The sequence below is a fragment of the Cnephaeus nilssonii genome (assembly GCF_951640355.1).
Source record: "Cnephaeus nilssonii genome assembly, chromosome: 9".
In the NCBI taxonomy this organism is placed as follows: domain Eukaryota; kingdom Metazoa; phylum Chordata; class Mammalia; order Chiroptera; family Vespertilionidae; genus Cnephaeus; species Cnephaeus nilssonii.
Window position 1 is genome coordinate 36029186 of NC_137080.1, and position 26265 is coordinate 36055450.

At 42.0% G+C, this 26265-nt stretch overlaps 1 protein-coding gene and 1 long non-coding RNA gene across 5 annotated transcripts in view; one reads left to right on the plus strand and one right to left on the minus strand.

Annotated features, from left to right (window-relative positions):
• Window positions 1-22083, minus strand: part of LOC307104700 — a 94730-nt gene extending 72647 nt beyond the window's left edge. Inside the window, exons 1-2 of one of the 2 annotated variants that reach the window (XR_013813926.1) lie at window positions 21944-22075; window positions 5948-6116 (exon numbers count right to left, since the gene is read on the minus strand). This is a non-coding gene — a long non-coding RNA (uncharacterized lncRNA). Of the gene's footprint in view, window positions 1-5947; window positions 6117-21943 lie in introns of both variants that reach the window. The other variant, XR_013813925.1, reaches the window with a different exon arrangement.
• A 169-nt stretch (window positions 22084-22252) lies between these two features.
• Window positions 22253-26265, plus strand: part of REV3L (REV3 like, DNA directed polymerase zeta catalytic subunit) — a 148983-nt gene continuing 144970 nt past the window's right edge. The window contains exon 1 of one of the 3 annotated variants that reach the window (XM_079779717.1): window positions 22253-22657. In XM_079779717.1, the coding sequence (XP_079635843.1) occupies window positions 22519-22657 (139 nt within the window). In that variant the 5' untranslated portion in view covers window positions 22253-22518. The remainder of the gene's footprint in view (window positions 22658-26265) is intronic. The other 2 variants (XM_079779718.1, XM_079779719.1) reach the window with 2 other exon arrangements.

The following is a 26265-nucleotide window of genomic DNA, read 5'->3' on the forward strand; positions in this document are numbered from 1 at the left end:
TAATTAAGAATGTCTTTCAAATGTCTGTAATACTTTTTTAAAAATCCATTGCAATTAATATTAAAAGGAAAATTAAATTCTTCTTTTTACGTTTCTTTTTAGTATATTTTCCTCTTCAAGATGTAGCTTAATAAGCCTATTAGAATTCCTAATATAAAATTTTATTAAACTCAGAGTTAAAACATTCACTCTTTAGATATCTACAGTCAACTAATAAATTTTCTACAATATCTCTTTGTATCTTTTATAAACAAAATATTTTCAAAACCTACAATGGCATGATATAAGAGAGTAATAATTATCGTAGACAAAAATAATCAATGAAATATGATATGCCCTCTGCTATGTACCTATGAGTTTTACAGAATAATTGTTACAACAGATGTCCTTAGAGAACCAAGGAGAATGAGAAAGTGTAACAGTGGAGGAAGTCATGGAAGATATTTTCTGTTGTCTTCCACTGTGTGGTCTTTTACTGCACTATTCTTTAAACAAAAAAGGTCTCCGCAAGGGCAAATCCTGCTTCAAATGTCCCCTTGCCCTCCTGACTAGAGAATAATGTGTTTGTGTAGTATATGATTACACCAGACAAGACTATGAACACATGTGATTTACTCAATGATCCTATTCTACTTCCTTTTAAAGATAAAGAATGCATTTAAGTTGATTGTGCCTGAGACTGTAATAATTCCTTAGAAGGCTCCATTCAAACAGACAACATTAACTTATTTTAAAACACTCAGCGCATAGCCATTTCCTTGGTATTCATTTTCTTTACAGACAGTATCAATTAATACTTTCATTTATTTCGAAAGAGGAAACTATGACACAAGTAATTACTTTAAAATCCTTTTAATTTTTTTTTTTTTGTATAACCAAAACATCCCCATAAAATGTTCACTTTTCAAAAATCTTCCATCTGTGTAAGATGGAAGAAACAACTGAAAACAATACAATCACCAATGCAACAGCTCCTAACAAGAGGCCAGGCCAGGGTGCAGATCTCATTAAAACAAGCCTCTCACATTCCCAGAACCATATCCCCCATGAGGAATCTTGGCCTCTTTAACTTGCTGGGTGGCAGAGCACAGAGGAATTACTCAAACTATGAAAATCCCCAAGCATGGTTACCTAGGGGGAAAGGAGGAGACACATATGACTTGAGAATGGTAATTATTTTCTTATAATAACTGTAAAGAAAACAATCTTAAATGGTAAAGGTTGCATTAGCTCCAACTTCAACAGGTAGTTAACTGTGTATGTATTTAACAAACATAGCAATTGTTAGCTAAGGTGAAAAACACAATGTATACTTGCCATTTGTCTTTAAAATAATATTCTTGAAAGCTCGCACATTTATTAATTATGGATACATGTAAATGGTATTTAAATTAATAAAACAAACATTTGAGAGCTCACTGTGTACCAGATGTACTGTTCTAGGCACTTCATATGGCTTATTTCACTTAAAACCTTGTCTCCAGAGCTCTTGCTTTTAATTTAGCTCCAGTTGTGTAATGTAAAATTGGATTTTTAATCCCATAATCACACAGAACTGTTCTTCCTATATTGTAAATTCTATTTCTTCTCTGTGAACTTTCACCTCTTTAATTCATTGTTCATCTTCTAACTCCCAATTTACACTCTGGTTTTACCTGCTTCCCGGTACAAACTGGACCCCTAGTCACTTCAATTATGCCCAAACGCCTGCCCAGGCCTCTCCTGCTGAAGTCAAACCAACGTGGTCACCTGTATCAGCAATTTCTGTTACTACTACTGCTTCCAGCAGTGAAAGATTACTGCTGTTCTAATCCAAGAAAAATTCATACTGCCTGTTGTGAAGTGGGCCTCCATTTCTGCTCAGCAATCCTTTCACTGACATGTAGCAGCATCCATAGCAGCTGTTCCAAACTTCTAGGATTAAATCCCCAAATGCACCCATCTATCCCTTTGTTAATTATTTTACTATGGATTTATCTAAAATTCACCTAAAGTAGGGTTGCCAGATAAAATACAGGATGCCCAATTAAATTTTACTTTCAAATAAACAAGGAATCGTATTTTAGTATAAGTATGCCCCAAATATTGCATTATAGAAATATTCAAATGCATTTAAAATAAAAAAATAGCAAACTATGAACCGAGAGCCTACCAACCAACTATTGTATAAAGCATACTTAACATTAAAAACTTATTCATTGTTTGCCCAAAATTCAAATTTTACTGAGCATCTTGTATTTCAATCTGCTAAATCTAATTTATTCAAATCCCCTTCTTTCCATTCCCAGAAGTGCCCTTCTTTTTTTCAAAGGTTAATTCTCTGACCAATGGTATTGATCTTTCTCTTTATTACATTTTCTTCTTCGTTCTACACATCCCTTCCCTTTTACTTTCAGACATGCTCAGGTCATCCCCACTATGCTATTAATGGTCCCAATTCTTTATCCCTCCATGAACCGCCATGCCTTTTGCCATGTCACTCTGAAATTTCACGAAGGAGGTGAATTCTATTTCCCTACCCCTTGCAACTGGGCTTGGCCATATGATCTGCTCTGGCCAGTAGAATGAGGCAGAAGTGCCTGTGTGTCTATTTGCAGTTTAGTTTCTGTTTGTCCTCTTAAAACTGTTCTCCTATCTCCATGAGAAATGTATGTCCACACAAGCCAGACAGTCCCAGGAGGAGGACGACAGGTAAATAAAACAGAGTCCAGCCTAGCAGGCTTGCACATGCAGGAGAAAGCCAGCTGAGATTAGTCAACTCTTAGACATGTGAATGATAATAATAATTACTTTTTTAAGCTACTGTGTTTTAGAGTGTTTGTTATGCAATAAAAACTAAATGAAATATCTATCCTGAAAAACCTCTTCTTGGTCTTACTACACCAAATTTCTTTCTTGCACTTCCAAACTGCTGCAAGTTTCCCCCTTATTTTTTCGGCCTCTACTCTCTCATCACCTATTCTTGTTACCTGAACCATTCTCTTAAATGACACCAAAAACCTCCTAATGGTCAGTCCCAGAGCTTCAGCTCTGTCCTCATCCACTATGGCCTCTGTACAGTACTTGAAACTAGATCACCTGACACCTCAGTTAAATTTTCCCCTCCTCGATTGTACTGCACTCATCTCAATTTCTTTGTTTCATCTACTTCGGGGGTTCACCTTCTCTCTTTCACTCTTCTGGGATTTTATTCATTCTCCCAACAGCAGCTATCATATATTTGACTCACACATATTTATCTCCACCCCAATCGCCCTTCTAAGCTCTAATTTAATTGGTTCTCAAAGTAGATAGCGTGCATTAGAGCCACCCAGAAGGCTAATATTCAGATTGCTAGGGCTTCACTTTCATATTCAGTAAATCTAGGGCGAGGCCTGACAATTTACATTTCTATGGAGTTCTCAGGTGATGCTGATGCACCACTTTGAGAACCAATATCCTAGTTTCATATTTCCAACTACCAGTCTACACCTGGTTATCCACAGGTATCTCAAACATCACATACAGGGTCAAATAGGTGTGTTTTTTTTAGTCTTTGTTGAAAGTATTACATATGTCTCCCTTTTCCCCCCATTGACCCCTTATAGCCCACCTCCAACCACCCCTAGGCCTCCACCACCCTATTGTCTGTGTCCATGGGTTATGCACATATGCATACAAGTTTTTTGGTTGATCTCTACAGTTTTTTATTTGTAAGCCCTAGGAACCAATTTGGGCTAACTAAAGCAAAAGCAAGAATTTATGAGGGAGCTCACAGAATCAATGGGAAGGCTGGTAAACTGTGCTCCAAATAAGAAAGGAACCAGAAAACAGAGGACTTGACAGTAAGAGCATTACCTCCAAGTCTGAAGAAGTAAACAGAGTTTTTTGTGTTGTTGATTCTCTCTGTTCAAGATTCAATTTTAAATGAGAGTTCCCTACCCATCCCTCGGTTGTGCCAAATAAAAACGATAGAAAGGATTATGGTGGAAGTAGCCACCAAAGACTCTTCTTCTTTCATGCCCTCCTCCTTCAGGCTCTCATAATCAAGTGGGTGGATTATTACAATAACCTCTTAACTGGTTTTCTAGCCCCTAATCTAATCTCCAAGTCATTCTCCACATCATCTTTAGTTATCTCTTTAAAACACATGTCATAAAAAATAAATAAATAAATAAAACACATGTCATTTTCTTCTTTGCCTTGTCTGGTGTAATGTTCCTGTCTTATCTTGTTTTAAGTTACAAAAAAAAAATTGCTTTTCTTTATGTACAAGTGGTTGGGATACTTTTGCCTTAGCAGACGCAGAAAATGGAAAAGTCATTTTAGAAAGCAGGGAATACATCTCATGGTTAAATGAGCACATTAGTAATCAAGGCAAGGGTCAGAGTAGTCCCAAAACTTTGCACAGGACCTCTCTAAGAGCCTTTAAGAGATCAATGTCTCATTAGACTAAAAATGTGCTCATGGCTTGGCCAGAGTAGCTCAGTGGTTGAGGTCGATCCAGGAACCAGAAGGTCAAGGTTCAATTCCCAGTAAGGACACATGCCTGGGTTTCAGGCTTGATTCCCAGTAGGGGGCATGCAGGAGGCAGCCACTCAATGATTTTCTCTCATCATTGATGTTTCTACCTCTCTCCCTCTCCCTTCCTGTCTCTGAAATCCAAAACGTATTTAAAAATTAAAAAAATAAAATAAAATAAAATAAAAATTCCCTCATGACCAGGATCTAGTCCTCATTTTATCACCAGCATCTAGCTCATAGTTGGCACTTAATGAAATGAATAAAGTATTCATTCCAGGCCTTCCCTACTTTATATTACAGGCATATCTCAGAGATATTTTGGGTTCGTATCTAGACCACCACAATAAAGTGAGTGTCACAATAAAGCAAGTATTAATCTTTATGCTGGTATAGGGTCCTGCCTTAAATTTGTAAAAAATTCAACATCTAGAAGCACAATGAAGTGAAGTGCAATAAAATAAGATATACTAGGTGTACCGGTTAATAATGCGGATATTTTTCAATAGATGGAGTTACACATTTGTTGATATATATGTGATTTGATATGTATGCTATTTTGTTGTATTCACAGCAAGCTTCAAAACTTCATATGTCAAATTTGCTGAAGGTGTTTAACATCATAGATATTTTTACACTTAAAAATGTCGAATTCATGCCCAAAAAAAGAGCATTTGTGGGAAGTTTTAATTCATTATTTTGAAGAAAAGTGCTGCTGAATACTTCGGGAAGCTTATGGTGAACATGTTCCATCTCAAGATACTTGTGAACGCTGGTTTAAACGCTTTAAAAGTGATGATTTCGATGTGAAAGACAAAGACGTCCAGGTCAACCAAAAAAGTTTGAAGACCAACAATTACAAGCATTATTGGATGAAGATGCGTGTCTAACTAAAAAACAACTTGCAGAAAGATTAAATGTTGCTCAACAAACAATTTCCGATCATTTACAAGCAATGGGAAAGATTTTAAAGGAAGGAAAATGGGTGCCACATCCACTGAACGAAAGACAAATGGAAAACCAAAAAGTCATCAGTAAAATGGTGCTTCAACGGCATGAAAGAAAGTCTTTTTTACATCGAATTGTGACTGGCGATGAAAAGTGGATTTATTGTGAGAATCCCAAATGCACAAAATCATGGGTTGATCCAGGTCAACCATCAACATCGACTGCAAGGCCAAACTGCTTCAGAAAGAAGACAATGCTCTGCATTTGATGGGATCAGGAAGGTGTGGTGTATTATGAGCTTCTAAAACCAGGTGAATCCGTTAATACTGATCGCTACCAACAACAAATAATCAATTTGAACCACGCTTTGATCGTGAAATGACCTGAATGGGCCAGAAGACACGGCAAAGTAATTTTGCTTCATGATGACGCACCATCACACACTTCAAAACCAGTTAAAGACACGTTAAAAGTTCTTGCCTGGGAAGTATTAACCCACCTGCTGTATTCACCAGACCTTGCTCCTTCAGATGACCACTTGTTCAGATCGATGGCACACGCACTTTCTGAGCAGCACTTCCAAACATAGGAAGAAGTGGAAAATTGGGTCTCTGAATGGTTTGCCTCAAAACACGAAAAGTTCTATTGGGACGGTATCCACAAATTACCTGAAAGATGGGGAAATGTGTAGCTAGCAATGGACATTACTTTGAATAAAGCACTTTTGATGTTTCTCTTGAAATTATTGTGTTTTATTACAAAATCTGCTATTATTAACCAGTACACCTAGTACATGTACTGTACTGTCTCTTAACTGATTTCCTGGTCTGCAATCTCTGTCTCCCTATCTTCTCACTACCAAATCCTTCCTGTATACCACAGCTAAATCAAGCCAATTATTTGCTCAAAACCTTCCAAATTCCCAGTACATGCTTGCCAACTCTAAACTCCTCAGTATTCAAAGCCTTCCATAACCTGGTTCCAACCAATTTTCTTAGGCTCTCTTCTACTCCTTATATTGTCAACCAATCTAGATGAATAAGCTTTCTTTAACATAATTTACTTTTTCTGCTTTTGTTATTTTGGTTCCACTTTTTTGGAATGTCTTTCTTCCATGGAGTCTATCCTATCCTACATTCAAAGTCTAGTTATACCTATAAATGCTCTCAATCTTTTTTAATCCATGACCCACCATCCCAGGCTCTTATTGGTCATTTTCCCTTGTACCCCATATACCTTAATTCCCTGGTTAAGTATCTTTCTATTTGAAGCTTTTGTTAATGTCTTGTTTGTATACATACATCATAAGAGTTAAATACATACCTCTTAAATTATCATTGTACAGTTGTATTATTTGTCCTACCAGATTTTAAGAGCCAGAAGTTTAGTGCTTTACACATAGTAGTGATGAGTAAAGTCTGTTGAACAGATGACTAAATGGATGTCTATAATGTGGGGCTAGTGTTTGAGACTGGTTCCCTTGAGGGAGCAGCCAGTGGCTATGCCAGGAATTCCTGAACTGCTGAAATCAAGGGGTATAAAACTTGGCAGCTTGGATCTGGAAGGTGAGTCTAAACCAAAGATGATCAGGTTAAACAGAAAATAAAATGATATGAAATAAAAAATAAGCATCAAGTAAAAAGATCCAAAGGTTGAACCTGAGATGAAGTATAGAGCAAAGGGTATGGAATCAGGCAAAGACACAGTAGAAGCAACAGTAGTTTAAGAATAAGCTAATGGGGATCTGGGATGGTGGACTCCTTTAGGGGCTTGTACATAGCATTTACCAAGTCCAAATAAGTGGTTTATTAGTAAAATGGAGTTGCCTAAGAATCAGAAGTTGGGTTGGCAGCCATTTATCATTTCTAGCAAAGAAACACACATACTGTAACAGCAAATACAGTGAAATATAAATAGACCTACTTTGAGAGGTAGATTTAATCTGAGCTCCATTTTCTTGCTTCTGCTCTGTGACCTTTATCTGATTCACAAATTTGCACAAGTTCACATTTAAGTTCTAATACATTTTTTTATTCCTCTAGATTATGAATAAAGAGAAAACATTTAAGAGATATAATATCATAGTACCCAATACCAAATACAAAAACGAGAATTTTTGTGACATTTTTTAGACATTTAATATACCAATCAGTAAAACTATAATAAGAACACTATACCTAATAACCACTGACTTTTCTACATTAATTGTTCTGTTCACAGACTGCAAAAATCCCAAGAATATTTTACACAGGTTTCTAAAATAAAAACTCCAAAACTTAAAAATGTAAAACAAAAAATCCTAAATAGAAGAAATGCATATTTTATTGTTGAGAGCTCTAAAGGGTTTAATTCCTACAGCTACATTGCCCTCAACAGAATTTGTTTGCCTGTCAGTGTGTGAGGTTGGGTTGAGCAGCTGTCTGCCACACATAGCATTTCCTTGTACTAATTAGCAAGCATTGTGGCAAAGACTAATGTCCACATGAAAAGCACAGCAAAATTCACTTTAAATCCTATTGTAAATGTGCAATAGTCCTCTGCATGGATTGTAAAATAAATTTTGTTATTTGGAAATTAAATTAAATGCTGAATTATGTACTGTTTTAAAGTCTATAATATTCTTCCTGATATTACTGAGAGAGGATAAACTACCATATCAATGCCTTTAAAAATTAATATATTTGACAAGAGATATAGAAAAATAAAAAGAATACTTAGCAAGGAGCTAGGTAGCCAGGATCTCACTTACTCTGTGTGGTCTTAGGTAGGTCATTTATTCGAATTCTCAATTTCCTCATCATAAAAGCTAAAGACATAAAATTTCAGTGATTCTTGTGGGAAAGACTGCACTGGAATTGCCTGTGGACATTATGACTTGGTAGATGTGAGAAGGGAGGGCCTGGATAACAATAGCTACACATTTCATAAGGGATTCTGCCAATGGTCTAAATAATTTCCTGGGTCTTTTGCAATTCTAAAAGTCTGCTTTTTACATCCAATCAATGGAATTTTAATAGCTCCTAGCTTTCATCATTATACTCTTCTTGTTAATGAATAAATGTATTTTAGGAAATAGAGAAGCTGCCTCTAAATGATAATAACTTAAAGTTACTGAGTGCTTACCAATTCTAAGGTATTAACTAGTTTAATATATGTAGTTCAACCCTCACAACAACATTGTGAGGTAGGTACCAATATTATCACCTGTATATTACAGATGGGAAAACCGAGGCTCAGATAGTAATTTGCCCAAAGTCACAAAGCAGGTAAGTTGGGAAACTCCTAACAGTACCCACCATTGTTCCCATCTAAACAAGAGGGAAAGGATATTTTTATAAAATCTGTGTGGTCAGAAATGAGGGAAGGCAGAAACTGGGAAAGGCAAGAATGAAAGGGAGCTGAGCCTAAGGCTCTTGGGCCTGAGTTACAACAACTAAAGTCTACTTGGATTCACAAAAGCCTCTCTGAAAAGGGTAAATAGCCCTAGGAATGATTTTCCTTTTATTATCATTTCATTCATTATGTTTGAGACATGTTCTTTTTGACTGATCAAATATTAATTTGCGTTGGCATATCGAATGTGAGGTTCAGATGGTAGAGACTAATACATTATAAGGATAACCTTCCCTTCCCAACAGTATGGAGAGTGATCTAACTGAAGTTTGTGGTCCTGACTGTGCAGTATTAAATGCCAATCTGCACAGCAATGTTACCTTTTCTGTCTGGATGCACATAGCAATCTGGGTATAGGCACCCAGTTAGAGCTGGTGTTTTGCCAGATTAGTGATAGGAAATCAACAAGGCAAAGGAAATGTGGTTCCTGGCAAGAGAGTGGTAAAGTAATTTAAAATAGAATGCAGCTGAAGATCAAAGGAAGCGAAGGCAGGAGAAGACTGATAGGGAGAAGAAAGAAAACTGTGGACTGGAGGTTCCAAGCCAGAGAAATCTGAGAAGGGTGAGCGGCTGAAGAAGAGTGGGGAAGAGCACTGGAAATGGGATTCAGGAAACGGAGGATGGTTGTACTGGAAGTAACTGAGTGAGAAAGCTAGGATGGAAGTTCTGGACAGAGAATATGAAGGCTGCATTTACAAGGTTATAGGTGAAACAGATTGGGTGTATGACAAGTTCCAGGGTGAGAGAACATAAGCAAGTGGCTGAAGATCACTGGAGATAGCATGCCAAGGAAATTTGAGGCTGATGCTTGGAGGGCTATCTACTTGGGTGATGAATTCATTCAGTATGAGGGCAGGAGTTAAGGTAAAAAGGAGACTGTAAGTCATGTGTCAGTCGTTAATAAATTTAGTCTTGAAAGGCTAGATATGGCTTAGTAAAGGCAACTGTATATTCCAAAAAGGGAATGCTTCTGCCTTACCTATGAGCTTTTAGTCTAAAAACAATTCATACGAATGCAGAAATAAGTAGCAGCTTTAAGAAAAATGAGTTGCCTTTAATTCTTAAGACTAATCTTTGCTCCACTTTTCAGACTTGGTAAGAATCTCTGCTTCACATTTTCATCCTAAGGCTAGGTTTTCTCTGCTAAAATATAATGGAGAGTGAAATCAACAGGCAAAAAAAAATCTCAGTTCCCTGCTCTCATAGATTTGTGGAAATAAATGTGTTTAAAGTAAATTATACCTTATCACCCCAGATCTGACTTAAATACATCTGATGAGACAAGTGAGTTTAGTTCCCCAATACTTTTTTTTTTTTTAAGTATAAGAAAAAAGAAGTTTCTTATAATCTTGAAAGTACAGGGTGGCATGCTATTTACTGACAGGCTGACCTTTACAAAAGCTTCCACCTTCAACAAGCTGAAATTATTGTTACTAATACCTTCAGAATGTCATTGTCTGCCTCAGAAAGCAGCATGTTTTGTCCAAGTCATACAGAAGTGGCTAGATGGACACCATTTGGTTACCAAATGGTGCAATGCAGAGGGCAGGGAAAAACTATTTCTGCAGTGTGTGTTACTGTGCAAGGAAAAAAAGGAGATGTCAAATACGATTCCTAATGTCAAGAAGCTTATAACTTATTGGTCAGTTACATAATGCTTCAGGCCAGAGCCAAATCTTACATTTTTTAAATCACCCACGGTATCCAACATAAGAGTTTATAGATATCAACAAGAAGTTAATATAAAGTGGAAACAACAGTACAAGAAGTTTAGAATTAAGTAATAGAATACACATTTAATATAGGTGAGAGAAAAGAAATAACAGTTGAGCTAGTATCACTGTAATCTATGAAAAATCTTGCTCCTATTCTAATTTTACATTTTTATTTTGGGAATGTAGTGACATGTAGTAGGAATTCCCTATTCCTACTCACTGAAATCTTTAGGGAAGAAAAGAACCAGGTTAGCTTTTCCTAGAGGTAGGAATTAGAGGTCAGGCTTATTTTGTGTTAGGACATCAAGAGTGGCTTAACCTGCATCCTGTCCCAGATAGCCAAGGAAACCAGCTTTGATCAACAGCCTTTTTAAGCATGTTAAACTATTAACCAACTTGTTATTGAAACCCTTTCCCTCTTGGATTCTTATATTGTTACTAGAGGCCTGGTGCACAAAATTCATGCACGGGGAGGGGGGGGCTCAGCCCAGCCTGCACCATCTCTAATCCGGGATCCCTCTCACAATCCTGGACCACTGGCTCCTAATTGCTCACCTGCCTGCCTGCCTGGTCGTCCCTAACTGCCCCCCCTCCCCTGCCGGCCTGACTGCCCCTCACTGCCTCTGCATGCCAGCCTGATCGCCCCTAACTGCCCACCCTGCCAGCCTAGTCATCCCTAACTGCCCCCCGCTGCTGGCCTGGTCGCCCCACACAGCCTGCTTATTTAGTCATTTGGTTGTCCTTCACTAACCCCCCTGCCAGCCTAGTCGCCCCACACAACCTGTTTGTTCAGTCGTTTGGTCATCCCTCACTAACCCCCCTGCCAGCCTAGTCGCCCCACACAACCTGTTTGTTCAGTCGTTTGGTCATCCCTCACTAACCCCCCTGCTGACCTGGTCGCCCCACGCAGCCTGCTTGTTCAGTCATTTGGTCATCCCTCACTAACCCCCCTGCCAGCCTGATCGTAGGCAGCCATCTTGTGAGGTTCAATTTGCATATTACCTCTTTATTATATAGGATCCTTCTGTTCATTTATCAAAAAAGTATTGGGCACTTACTATATACTATCTTATACAATAAAGAGGTAATAGGCAAATTAACCCTCACACCATCACAAGATAGCTGCGCCCACAGTGGAGGCAGGGTTCCCGTAACACAAGATGGCTGCACCCACAGCAGAGATGGGGTTCCCATAACGAGCGATCAGCAGGAACCTGAGGCTGCGTGGAGCCGGGCCGGGGCAGGGGACCTGAGGCTGCGCCCCCCCCCCCCCCCCCCACCCAGCGGGGCTTGACGGTTGACCTCAGGCCACACACCCCGCCCAGCGTCGGGCCGGGGGGCCTGAGAGTGCGCCCCATGCCTGGCGCCAGGCCAGGAGACCTGAGGCTGCGCCCCCCCGCCTGGTGGGGCTTGACGGGGGTGGGGCCAGCCAGGTCTGGATCTCACCCAATGTGGGTGGGGCCAGCCGGGTCTGGGTCTTGCTTGATTTCGAGGTGTGCGCGGGTGGGCGGGGACTTGACTCTGGGTCCTGCGGCACGCCCCAGACTCTGACAGGAGGAAGATTTTCATTTTACTAATTTTTTTTTATCTCTGACACTTCTATTATAGAGAAAGGGCAAATGGCAATATTAAAATATTTCCTCTAATTAATTCACTTTTAATGTGCACGAATTTTGTGCACTGGGCCACTAGTATATACTATATAACAGCAATGTGTTCCTATCTTTATTATTTCTGATTCCTTCACTACCTTTTCATTCTCTACCCTACTATATCTTACCCTTCAGAAAATCTATCAATTCTCTAAGGTTACCACAGAATAATACCTCCCAACGTACATATCCTATGCATCCAGGTGGAAGAGGAGGCTAGAGTATCTGTAAGGTCTTACTTTCTGTTACCACTACACCTCATTGAGTGCTCTTTCTCTGCCTTTCCTGCTGGCATCCCTTCCTCTAGGGAAGTACTTGGTTCTGAAAATGTTTCAATACGCTGAGTCTGCCTTTTCACTCTATATCCTTATGCAATTTCATCTCCAACTCCCAAGTTCAAGAAGGAATGTCTTTCTACTTTTGCTCTTTCCATGCTTCAGGTCTTCACTGAGCCTGTTGTCCCTATTTTTATCCAGGTAACTCCCTTCTTTCTTAAATCTTAGTCATCTTCTTTAAATCTTTATTCCTCTCCCTAAACTAGTTTAGACAGCTTTGCCACGTGACTTTATACTGCACCCTGTCCTTTTCTTTTGAAGTATTCATCATCTCAACTGATCTGTTTAATGGCTATCTTGTCCACTAGACCAGGAGTCAGAAACAATAGCCCATGGGTCAAATCTAATTTCCTTGCCTGTTTTTTAAATAAAGTTTTATTGGAACCCAGACACACTCATTTATGGATTATTGACTAGAGGCCAGGTGCACGAAATTCGTGCACTGGGGGAGGACGGACCCTCAGCCTGGCCTGCCCCCTCTCAGTCGAGACCCCTTAGGGGATGTCCGACTGCTGGCTTAGGCCCGCTCCCCTGAGGGCAGTCCTTTTCACCTGTATGAAAAGTATGGTCACTTCCAAAAGTATGGTAGGCAGTCAGACACCCCTCTTGCAGTCTAGGACCCCTCGCTCCTTACTGCCTGCCTGCTTGCTGCTCCTTAGCGCTGCTGCAGAGGCGGGAGAGGCTCCCACTACTGCTACTGTGCTCGCCAGCCGTGAGCCTGGCATCTGGCTGAGCGGTGCTCCCCGTGGGAGTGCACTGACCACCAGGGGGCAGCTCCTGCGTTGAGTGTCTGCCCCCAGGTGGTCAGTGTGCGTCATAGTGACCGTTTGTTCTGCTGTTCAGTCTATTTGCATATTAGGCTATTATTGTATAGGATGTTTGCTATTGTGTTTCATCAGCAGAGTTGAATGGTTGTGAGAGAGACCATGTTGCATGAAAAAACAAAAATATTTATCAGTTCCTTCACAGAAAAAGTTTGCTAAACCAGACTATAAGCACCATGAAGGATAAAGTAATGCTTGCTGTTTTCACTTGTATATTCTTAACACCTAGCTTAACACCTGCCACATAAGTATTTTTGGACTAATTGTATTTTAATCTCAAGCTTTAATCCATCTAGTCAGTGATATGAATGAGATCACATTAATAGGCCTTATAAACAACCTTAAAAATCACTGCTTATACAGATTATTGTCCAAAGGGAGGAAGAGAAACTAATCAAATAATACACAACTGGATTACTAAAATCAGAGGTAAGTGCTATAGAGAAAGGAACACAGTAAAATCAGAATATGTTACTGGGACTCATAATCAAATATAGAGTTTAGAAAGGCTTTCCTGAAGATGTGACCTTTGACCTAAAATCCAAAGCATAAACTAACTGGGAAAAATGAGGTGAAGAGAGGAAGAGCAAACTGGGCAGAAAGATTATCACATACAATTCTTTTTTGGAGAGGAGAAACATGGCATGTACCAGGAACTGATGTTGTCAAATAATGAACTATAAAAGTTCCTTGAAAAGGTAAAGGTAGGCCCTGGACGGATGGCTCAGTTGGTTGGAGCATCCTCCCGTAGGCTGAAAGGTCAAGGGTTCAATTCCTGGTTGGGGCATGTGTAGAAGGCAACCAATTGATGTATCTTTCTCACATCGATGTTTCTCTCTCTCCCTTCTTCTCTCTATATAATCAATAAACATATTTTTTAAAAAAGAAAAAGGACCCATAATGGAGCAAATGCTGGGATATTTATAATGATGTAAAACATTCTGTTGTTGGCCAACAGGGGGAAAACAGTAAACGAGCTTATGTCCACAGCACAGCATAGTCTGCATTGATTAAAAAATGTATATGAAGAATTTTAATTTTCATGGAAAAACTTCTGCTGTAAAGTAAAACAACAAAAGGACATTGTTTTCACTATGTAATATATTTCTAGAATTTTTCTTTTTAGAAAAACATGGACTAAAATGTTAATAATGGCTACCTCTGGATGGAATTGCATGTCATATATATACTAGAGGTCCAGTGCATGAAATTCGTGCACGGGCAGCGGGGGGCGGGGGGGGGGGGGGAGGGCCTCAGCCGGCCTGCGTCCTCTCACAATCCAGGACCCCTCAGGGGATTTCGGGCCTAAACAGGCAGTCGGCCATCCCTCTCACAATCCGGGACGCTGCATGCACCAGTGACCATACTTTTCATACAGGTGAAAGGCATCTTGCTGTTGTATGAGCAGCTACATTTTTTTGCCCTGATTATAAAAAGTAGTACATAACATGAGGCAGTAGTACCATTTCCCCATCTCATGGGTGTAAAAACTGAAGCAGAGAGAAGTTAAGTAATTGGCTTTGTCACACAGTTATAAGTGTCAGAATCAGGGCTGACCACAAAATGTTCAAGCCAGAGTCCATGCATGTCATTGCTGCATCATCCTGATTTTTCAGTGTTAGAGGAGCCTTGCCAGGTTTTAATTTTTAAATCTAAGAGACTGTTCCCAATATATAGGGTAGGGTCCCTACACCTGGCTGGTGATCAGGGCCATCTGTGGGGTGACCAGCAGGCGGGGCAATTGGGGCACCCCCCTTAACTGACAGCCTGGTGCTGCCCACCAGCCGGCCCCGCGGCCCCCCCCCCACCCCCCCCAGCATAGCGACCGTTTGTTTGTCCTGCTGTTTGTTGATTTGCATATTTCTTTTTAAAAATGTTTTTATTGCCCTTTTTTTTTTAGAGAGAGGGAGGGAGAGGGATAGATAGCAACATCGATGAGAGAGAGGAACATCATCGATCGGCTGCCTCCTGCATGCCCCACACTGGAGATCGAGCCTGCAACCCAGGCATGTGCCCTGACCAGAAATTGAACCAGCAACCTCTTGGTTCCTGGGCCGATACTCAACTGCTGAGCCACACCGGCTGGGCGATCCCATATATATTTTAATGGTTTTCTATTTAAAACTTTTAATATCGAAAAAATACATTTTACTGAGAAGGTAAAGAAATGTAAAGTGTTGATCTGTATCTACACATCTGAGAATAGTCTTTCCTGGCCCCTGGAATGCGTATGTAAAATGAGGATCAAACCCCAGAAGAGTTCACTGTCAATAACAAAGATTATTACCCTGGCAGGTGTGGGCTCAGTTGGTTGAGCATCATCATCCAGTGCACAGAAAGGTCTCCGGTTCAATTCCAGTTCAGGGCTGGTCCCCCAACAGGGAGAGTATGGGAGGCAATCGATCTATTGATGCTTCTCACTTTCTCCCTTCGCCTCTAAAATCAGTAATAACATATTTTTTAAAAATAACAAATATTATTTGTGAAGTCTTCCTGGAATGTGACTTAACTATGAAAAGTGCAGTGGGCCTTTGGAGCCAGGGAAAACTACTCTGAGATATGCTGCTCTATATAGACACCTTGTTTCTGAGATTTGGGAATTTAATTGGATAGTACCCTGTGTGTTTGGTCTCTTCCTTCCTAGCCATAATCCACTGGAAATGCTCCAATATAAATTCTAGATAGGATATTTAAATGAGGGTCCTGGAGAGCTTAAGCATCAGATCTAATATTGCTCTATTCTGAAAGCTTCTTTCATTTTTTGTTCCTCAAACATCATCTTTAATTTATAGGCTCATTGGTCTCTCCCTTAAAACTATTACTGATAATTTATGGAAGTAGGAGAGTTGAGAGTTGTTTTTAATACATTTTGCTTCTCCTTGTAACTGAGAAGATTAATTGGTTAAAAAGATGAGAACAGAGAGATATTCAGCTCGCACCACAATGATTAATTTGACTTCCCTTTAGTTTAAAAAAAAAGAGAGAAAACCCCTTTTAGCCAAAAAAATACTTTATTTACCATTCAGGCAATACATATTTATGTGGCTACCTTATACCCAGGCAGGTACTTTGAATAAATTGTGAAAACCTGCATAAAGTTTTATGAGAGTGATTATAGAGTTGATAGCAATTGCCTCCAGGGTTTGCCCTACTTACTTAAGCCTTCCAATCCCTTCAGCTAATTGATAAGTAAGATGGTTCCCACTGCTTTTCTGTGGTTCTGTTCTTTTTCTTAACTGCCAGAAATTGCCATCTATCTGGAGTCAATTACCACTTATATGTATGTGACACATAAAACCCACAGATCACCTTTATTTTTATTTTATATTTTTTTAATTTCAGAGGGGAAAAGAGAGGGAGATAGAAACATCAATGATGAGAGAAAATCATTGAGTGGCTGCCTCATGCAAGCCCCCTACTGGGGATTAAGCCTGCAACCTGGGCATGTGCCCTGACCAGGAATTGAACCATGACTCTCTGGTTCATAGGTTGCCACTCAACCACTGAACACCACCAGCCGGGCTCCACTGATCACCTTTAAACTTTCATCCCAAATATTTGTTTCATCACCAATGTAGGTGGTATCATTTTTCTAACAATGTGGGAAAATCACTATAATTCTGCTATCGTGGATATGCAAATTTTTACATTTTTTTAACCTTACTATATATTTTGCTCTGCTTGAGAATCATCAAAAACTGCACAAGACCTTCCCTGGATCTGTAAGATTATGGTTCCTGGCTGTAGACAGTGGAGACCACTCTAGTTCAGTGGAGAGCAGTCACTCCTCTTTGGGGGCACTTCTGTCACAGTGGCATGTACTCCCAGGGGCCAAGGATGTTAAATATCCTGCACAATGAACTGTTTCATTCAAAATACCAAGAAAAGCCCCTGGAGAAACACAGAACTCAGGGTCAAGTTCACAGGTATGCCAACTGTGCGGTCAGACTGGGCCCGGTGCTTGATTTAATGCTCTGCAGTCACCATTTTGAAAATCTTAATACCTTTATGTTTGAACGTCTATTTTACAAATGAAGTCCAGTGGTACAATGCATCATATACACAAGTAGAGGAGGCAATGGATGTGTTCTTTCTTCCTTGCCACCCTGTTTGTATACAGTCTTCATAATCCCTCATAAGCACAGGATTCTGGTGGACCTATGACATATAAGAACTCTGAAGTCACAAAGTGAGTACAAGGTAAGCATATTACATCTATGACTGATTTAATAGAGGTGCTGACAGCTTGAAGAGGCTATGCTTTCCATTGGAACCAGAACTTGCTTCAGGTGTAGAAAGAAGGCAAGGCATCCTAACAAAGTGAGCAAAAAAACCCTATCATACCCTTTCTTACTTGTGCATTACCTTTTACACCGAAAACGGTGCCATAGAAGGAAGGGGACTGGTAGGGCAGTCCATAGTTGCTTTTCCTTTCAGGCCTTCCTTACTCAGGTTAGTAGGATGTGTGCCGATCAAGAAGGGAAATAAAAACAGCCGTGTTGGTTTTGTGCAGCATTTACACTGTTCTGATAAGCACAAAATACATATATGCATGCACAAGCTATGAAATATGAATTGTGTAATTCTGGTGCTCCCATGTATGAGTTAAATGCTCTTATATTTGCATTTATAAATGGCATTGCACAATATAAAAATGAATGGTAAAATTCATTCTAATAATTTAACACTCAAATTTTTCTTTACTTAGAATGACATTAAAAACCAAATAGAAAAGTCATGACAAGTTGAAGGAGAGATGACAAGACAGAAAAAGCTTTATATTTTAGGATATATGGCACTTTTTCACTGCCTTTTGAACAAAGGACCCCACATTTTTCATTTTGCTCTGAACCTCACAAATTATATAGCTTGCCATGAATGAACTAGTTTAAACAGAAATGAATTAAAGGATAGTATTTAGCTCACAGATCTCTGAGCACTAAATACATAGCTAGAAACAACATCCAGGAAAAAACAAACTAAGAAGGACGCTCATCTCCATCACAGAAACCCATCCCAGCACCACCTGCCAGTCAGCACCTATAGCGCTAAAAATGGATGTCAGAACTCCCCCCAGCTACTCAGAAGAACCATACACCTTTGCCATGGTGTTTGCCAGAAAATCCCATCTCCCCGAGTGAAGTTGAGGCATCATTTTGCTCACTTTCACAACCAGGTTTTGAATGGGTGCATCTGATTGCTGGAAATTAGGTCATATGTAGTGATATTGCTGAAGCTATGTCATTATCATTAGCATCTTCTCCAACTAACTCCACATACAGTGAAGTGACTTCAGTAGCTTAGGGGTATTCACACCATAAAAAGTGGCCAATGCTACAAATCAGGGTCTTTCCCCTCCCCCAGCTATTGTTAAAGATTCACTAGCATTTCATTCATCTCATGCCAGCACTCTTGCTGCAAGTGAGTCTGGAACCTGTAGTTTTTATTTTCTAAGCTTCTAAAGTACAAGAAAGTGAGCTAAAAGGGTTGGATGGGTAGTAAGTCATCTTACAGTATCTGCCAAAAAATTATGGTAGCCATTGCCTTCTGTGCTAGGCTATAAATTGCTAACAGGCAGAAGCTAACAGTCATTGAACAGTATTGGTACAGAAAGCTGGGAAGGCTTTGACTACAGGCATGCATGGCAATGTGAGCATAGGTCATATGAAGAAAATACATTTCTAAGGTGCTAGACTATAAGCTCTATAATGACAGGGACCATGTGTGTTTTGCTTCTCACTATATCTCAAATCACTTGGCAAATAGAAGCCACTCAACAATAACAACTAAAAAGGAGGTGCTTTAAGGATATTAAGTGTAGAGTTCAATTTTGGCATTTCTCATATTGTATTAGATAAGACAATTTCAAATGCTTTTACTGTTTTTAGGTGAGTTAAACTTCTGAAAGTCAACAGTTTATTATGATACTTTCACATACATTCTCATTTGAACCTTATAACATTTCTGAGAAGTTAAAACAGGAATTACTATCCATTTCATAGATGAGGAAACAAGCTCTAAAAAATAAAGTGATCTGACCAAACTCATTTTTCATTCTCTGATTCAAAATTCCAGAGTTCTTTCATACTTCAAGAGAATATATTTATAAAACACATTTTATAGTGATTAATAAGGGGAGTATTACCAGGTTTTCAGTTGAACATCCACTTAAACTCAACACAGGCAATGAACACACTGTCCTAATTTCGTGCTGCAAATGTTTTTCAAGAGTGAATATTCTTTCCTTGGAGTTCTAGAAGGATTGGAACTGTGGTTGCCTTTTCTTAAAGTAAGTGATTTTGATTCAAGGAGGAGGAGGAAAGAAACACTTTTCTAGAAATAGCTAATCTGTGAATTCGATGCTTTTACATTTTTTCTAGTTAGGAATAGAATTAACTTAAATATTATGGATCTATTTTATTCTAATACTAGAGGCCCGGTGCACAAAATTCACGCACTGGGGGGGGGGTGTCCCTCAGCCCACATTGAGAGAGGGCGCAGGCCCCGCCAAGGGACCCCACTGGTGCACGAAAGGGGCCGGGGAGGGACGCGGGAGGTTGGCCAGCTGGGAAGGGACCAAGGGAGGATTCTAGGGCGTGTCAGGCCTATCTCGCTCAGTCCCAATCGGCCGGACCCCAGCAGCAAGCTAACCTACTGGTCGGGGTGTCTACCTCCTGGTGGTCAGTGCACATCATAGCGAATGGTTGAGCAGCCTTAGCATATCATTATCATATTATGCTTTGATTTGTTGAATGGACGACCAGACACTTAGCATATTAGGCTTTTATTATATAGGACAGTACAGGGATTCTCAATCATATATTACTTGAGAATTGTGAATGTGGTGGGTGCAGTTACCAACAACACAGATTCCTAGGCCCCATCCCAAAAAATGTGATTTAGCAAGGACCAGAATATTCAACTTTAAAGAACACTCCAGTGCCAGAGAATGCTATGAGAATCGCTGGTATTGTACATCTGACATTCAGCGTGTGCAAAATATTTATTTTGCCAGAAAATGCATTTTAACATGGTAGTCTTATTTTTAAATCACTCCCATAGCCTTCTAAAACTTAAATTTAAGAGATTATGCATCTTAAAAATATTAGTAGGCAATTTCCTATATATTAGAATTCTTGCCACCTATGTTTATAATCATGCTCTGAGGTTGAAAACTGCAGGCTAATTGACTGTGGTAATCAAGTCTCAAATCCCGTGGAGCACATATTCTTATTTCCATTATGTTACGGAATTTACAGGCAGCTTCTTACCAGCAATCTGTCCCTCTGAGCCTTTAGATTTTCCTATTTGAAGAACCACAGTGGTTTCCAATGAGGACCTCTCTCACCACTTCAAACGGGAACCTACTAACCATTAAAAGACACCTGTAATAACACAAGCGTGAAAGAATGAGCTCTGATTTGGGAAGATTGAAAATGACTGTCCAAAGTCCCGATTCGGTGGCATAGCTCATATTTGAAACCAATGGTTTCTGCCTCCTACCGCTTTCATCTTCTTGTTGGGAAGAAACCCTTATGGATTTTTTTTATGTGAAACTCTTCCACAGACTAGGAAACAGGAGGCCCTAGGACAGCAAATTTTTTGTTCAAGGTCACGCCCACTATTAGTAACCAAGTCAGACAAAAAAAAAAAACAAACTCTTATCGGTTCCACTATCATGGACTAACCAGCAGCATGTTATTACCCCCTTTTTTTCTTCCCGATTTCAAACTGCATTCCCTACTCCGCCCCCCACCCCCGCCTCCTGGGACTGAAGTTGTTGGGTCTAACGGCCCTTCCCCTCCGCGTTTGGCTTTCTGCCTCCGGATAGGAAAGCCTAGCACCTGTTAATGAATAACAACACCGCGTCTAACACGACGACTTTCATTGGCCTTCTCTTGGGCCGAAAATTCCTCGGAAAGGCGGTAAACCCTGCATTCCTCTGGGGGAGGGAGAGGAAGGGAAGTCACCGGCAGCTGACACGTCCTGACTTGTTCACGCGCACGCCCGGGGCCAGTCTCCTGACCCGAGGTGCAAATCGAGGAAGGCTACACCAGGGCGGAGGGAGAGAGCGGGGCGGGAGAAGAACACGGTGGAGGGCGTTCCGGCGCCCTGGCTCTGCCAACTCTGGGCAAAGCTGAGCAGAGCCGAGCGTGAATTAGTGTCACTAGGAAGCCGGGCGAGACACCGCAGAACGGGAGACGGAGCGTGGCAGCGCGCGCCGCGCCTCCGGGCGGCAGCGCCGGGGCGGCCCTTTTATAGGCCGCAGCCCGCGCTCGCGCGCCCCCGCCCCTCCCGCGAGGCCGCGGCGGCACGAGATCTGCGCCTCCGCTCCCTCCCCCGCGGGCGGGTTTCCTTACCTTGTAAAGAGCCGTCTCCGCGCCTCCCCCCCCCCGCCTTCTCTGCGGGGCGCGAAATGGCGGCCGGCGAGGCGAGCGCGAGCGCCGCAGCCCCGGCCAATCCCGCCCAGCCGCCCAAACGGCCCTGAACACGGGCGCCCCCCGCCCCCCTCCCGCAAGCCCCTCCGAGCCCATCCATGACATCGGCGCTCCACCGCCCCCTCCGCTGCCCCTCACCCAGGTGGCCGTGCCCACCGGCCGAGTCATCGATCCCCCGCGTCGGGCACGGGCCCCCGCTCTCCGCCGGCCTCCTCCCTCGCTGCGTGCCCGCGGGTGGGGCAGAAAACGCCTTCGCAGCCGGGGTGTCCCGCTCGGGCGCCCGCCCGCCCGCTCCTTCCCTTTCCCGCCGCGCCCCCTCCCCCAACTACTCGCGGCCCTCCCTCCATCACACACACACCACCTCCTCCTCCTCCCCTCCCCCAGTGGTTGCGTCCGTGACATCATCATCATGGCAACAAGAGCTGCAGCCTGGGACCGAGGAGCCCGTGTGATTCCCGGCGGCGGCGGCAGTGGCGGCAGCACCAGCACCGACGGAAGCGCGAGGGCTCGTCTCCTGTCGCCCCTCACCGGGTGCTCCTGAGGCGGCGGCGGCAGCAGCGCCGACACCGCCCCGCCCGCCGCCGCTCCAGGTGTCTGTGTGAGGGGAGGGGACCGCCGCGGAGGCGCGGGGACGCCGCTGCGGAAGGCGCCGCCGCCACTGCTGCTGCCGCTTCCAGGTCGCCGGTGGAGAGGCGGCGGCGGCGGCGGCGAACATGTTTTCAGTGAGGATAGTGACTGCCGACTACTACATGGCCAGCCCGCTGCAGGGGCTGGACATCTGCCAATCCCCCCGCACCCAGGCCCCTGTCAAGAAGGTGCCGGTAGTGCGAGTCTTCGGAGCGACCCCGGCAGGTAAGCGGGCGCGGGGCGCGGGGCGCGGGCGGGAGCCGGCGGGGCGCCCGGGCTGCCCTCCCCGCCGCGCACACGCGCGCTCGCCGCCGGCGCCGGCCCTCTCCGCGGAGCTGTGCCGCGTCTCCCTCCCCTCCGCCCTCGCCTTTCCTTCCGTGCGTGACAAGAGGCGCAACAATGTGGATCGGCGGGAGCGCTGCTTCTCCCCCCTCCCCCCCGGAGGGCAGGCGGCGGGCGCCTAGTGTTTACACTGCGCGCGGCGGCGGAGTGCGGGACCCACGCTCCGGGTCGCGGCGGGGGAAGTGAGCGCCCGCGAACCCTGGAGCCCTGGCCCCGGAGGCCGGGCCAGGTGGCCGGCCGCGCCACGACCTGCGGGAACGGGGTTCCCAGGGCCCCGCTCCGAGCTCGGTCGCTAGCGGGACCGCGAACTCCCCCGGCGTCCCCCCCCCCAAGTGCTCCTCTCCGGAGACGGCTTTGGGAGGAGCGGGCAAGTGTCAGCTCTGTGGTCGGTCGCTCCGCGTCGCCGCCTCTCCCCGGCGCTCTCCCCGGCCCCGTCCGGAGATGCGGTCGGCTGGAGAGTGGCGCCGGGGGCAGATCCTCTCTCCCCGGGAAGGGACGGTGTGGCTCCGCTGGCCGCGTGTGTAGGTCGTGACTCCTTGGAGTTTGCAGCCTTCCGGCCTGGGGGCGGGGCCGCGTCTTCAGGTGCAGTGCCTTCGGGGGAACGTGCGTCCGTGGGAAGGAGGAAAGGCGGGTTTGGGGTGCCCTGGGGTGAAACCTCTCGCTCTGTAGCGTCCATTTGTTAGGGACCGAAGCTGTACGGAGCAGCACCAACATTTCACACGCGCCTACGCTGGGTTGTAGAGCTGCCTTGTCAAAGGCACGTATATTTAAAACAACAACAACAAAACTATTTTGAAGAACGAGGTGGGGGCAGACAAAGGCTACTTTCTCAAGCTTTGGGGGGGGGGAGGTCGGAGGTTTGTGAAAATATAAATAGGACAGTGGCCAAATTTGCAAGCTGTGCTTAGTTGTTTGGCTTTTCTTACATGCTTTGAACTGCCTGCATGAAATAATGGAGCTGCCTTCGGAAAGGGACGGTCTTCTAGCTGCGTGTTGTCCTGTGGGATTTTAGATAGCGATTCCCACTTGATGCTCCTCCTCGCCCTAATCAGCCATTCATCTTACTACCGTTTCTGTGGACTGCCACCATCCTAGCGCTCCTTTCCCCCACACAAGCACTCTCATTCCAAGCAGTTATCTTTTAATGGGAATTCTCTTTGTTAAAAATGTCAAGGTTGTTAGTGTGATTTGGTAGAGTATTTCTTTTTAAAATAGTGAAGAAGATTTTGGTGATAAGGACCTTGCAAGATGGGGAATTTGAGTGCTGTTAACAATTTGTTGGAAGTGTAACACTCTAAACTTTGGAGGCTGGAAAATGGAGGCAATAAAAATATGTTCTGAGGGATAGATTTTCTGCTCTTCTGAATATAGTGGTATGGTCTTTGTGTCTAATTGAAATTTCAGTGTAATATACTGTTTGTTCTTCAGATGCAGAGAAAGAATAACATAATGACGTTGATACAGCTATGTTCAGCCAGATTTCCAAATTATAAATGGACATGTTCATAGGATATACCGTGGCATTTCTGTGTATTGCAGTTTGCATGATTGGAATACTTTTCTATACATGTTCCCCCCCACCCCCTACACAAGTCATTAATTATGTATCCCTCAGTGATTTTCAAGCTCTGTTTTATAGAAAAGTTTTGTTTGTGGAAGTAAATAAATTTTACTATGAGCTAGCAATAATTCTATTACGTGAAAAAGCATTCTTTAAATAAAGAATGTACTTTCGTGTTTCTCAGTATTTAAGAAGTATACATGTAAACTACTTTATGATAAGAAATATTTGTATCTTCTGGACATCTTACAGTAAATTACACGCACCCCACCCCCCAAAAAACCCATACTGTTTTGTTAAACTACATCTTGAAATATATAATATAAATGAATATAAAAGTAAGGTTTTTTTGTACATATATTGAGAAAATAAAACTTGCTACAGAAAAACCCATACTTCAACTTGTTAAGGATTATCACATTGAATTTGCTGTAAGTATAGTTAAAAAAATTTTTTTCTCAACAGGTGAAAAAATTGAAGTCACTGGAATACATTTAGAGTTTACAGCTTTCAGAAATCAAGCCTGCATTTTTAACATGTCCAAAACTCCCAGTAAAGTTAGTATTAATTAATAAACAAAAACTGTGTAATTATCTGATTCTGAATTCTTTCTCCAAAGAAAATTATTCCAGGCTACCCAATAAAATAAAATTTGAAAATAATAAAAAAGGGAGGTCAGTCTGGCTTAGTAAAAGTCTGAATGCTACAATTTTTAATGAAGACACTGTTTGAAAGTACAAACTATGTTTATAGATTTATGAATCAGTAAATTAACGAAAAGGTGTAACACTTGATAAACCTATGTTAATAAAGTACCATACTTAAGTCTCATATGTAGTAATTAATTTTGGAAGTCCTTAATTCTTTATCTTGGTTTGGAGACAAGGTGTTTCAGAACTCAAGTTTGCTTTACAAATGAGATCCTAAGAATGGCAGCAGAGAAATTTTCTTCCCCCAAAAGTGGTGATTTCATATTTATATTATAATTTCTGACCTGATTGGTTTACTACATTTTTACTAGTTCAGTTTTTCTGTTATTGCATGAAAAGTATTTTTCTGCTTTAGAAAACAGTCCAGTTGACCTGATTGTCCTGTTTTTTTAAGCGCATATCTTAAATAATTTAAGAAATAAATTAAATGTCTTGGTTTTAAAAGCTCCCATATCTTGTTTGTGAAATTAGAAAAAGTATTTAAAAAGTGGCATATTCAAATTTGAATGATAAATCCTTACTGATTTAAACCTTGTTGACTGAAGATATTGATACCTGAGAGAATCAGTTAAATTTTCTTCATCTGAGTGGAACGGAATTACTACTACTACTACTATCATTATTACTACTACTTACAAAAACAAACCTCTTCTGCTTTTATTTTAGTCGTTTTTTACGTGTCTTAAACATTGTTTTGACATAACAATGTATTGAGCAGTCTAACAGCATTTTGGTAGCTTGTTTAATGGAGGGAAGTAAAGTTATAAATAACTTAAGTACAAGACAGTGTTTTTTCAGGCTTCATTGTGAGGAGCTGACTCAGGTGGACCTGGGAATCTGTCCAGTTTCCACATCCCAACTCTTGCTTAGTTGCTGGATATATGTTGAGTTTAGATGGCTCTCTCTCGTTTCCTTTCTCAGCACCAAGTTAAACAGAATTACACTTTCAGAAAGCTTTCCTGCTGAGATGCAGAGTAGGAGTAAATAGGAGAGTATAGTGTGAGTGAGATGTTCACAAAGCAATTAAAGTAGGCCAAACAGACTGATAGAGGGAGCTGCTTGTCTTTAAGATTACTGTAAGGAACTCTGCCAGTCCCCTAAGTCTCTCCAGCTAGTGAAAATTCTGGTAGATGCTAACTGTAAAATATGAAATCAGATGTTTCAACGTAAGAACTTGGTAATTCTGAAATGCTCTATAATTTATGTAGTTGCTTAATAAC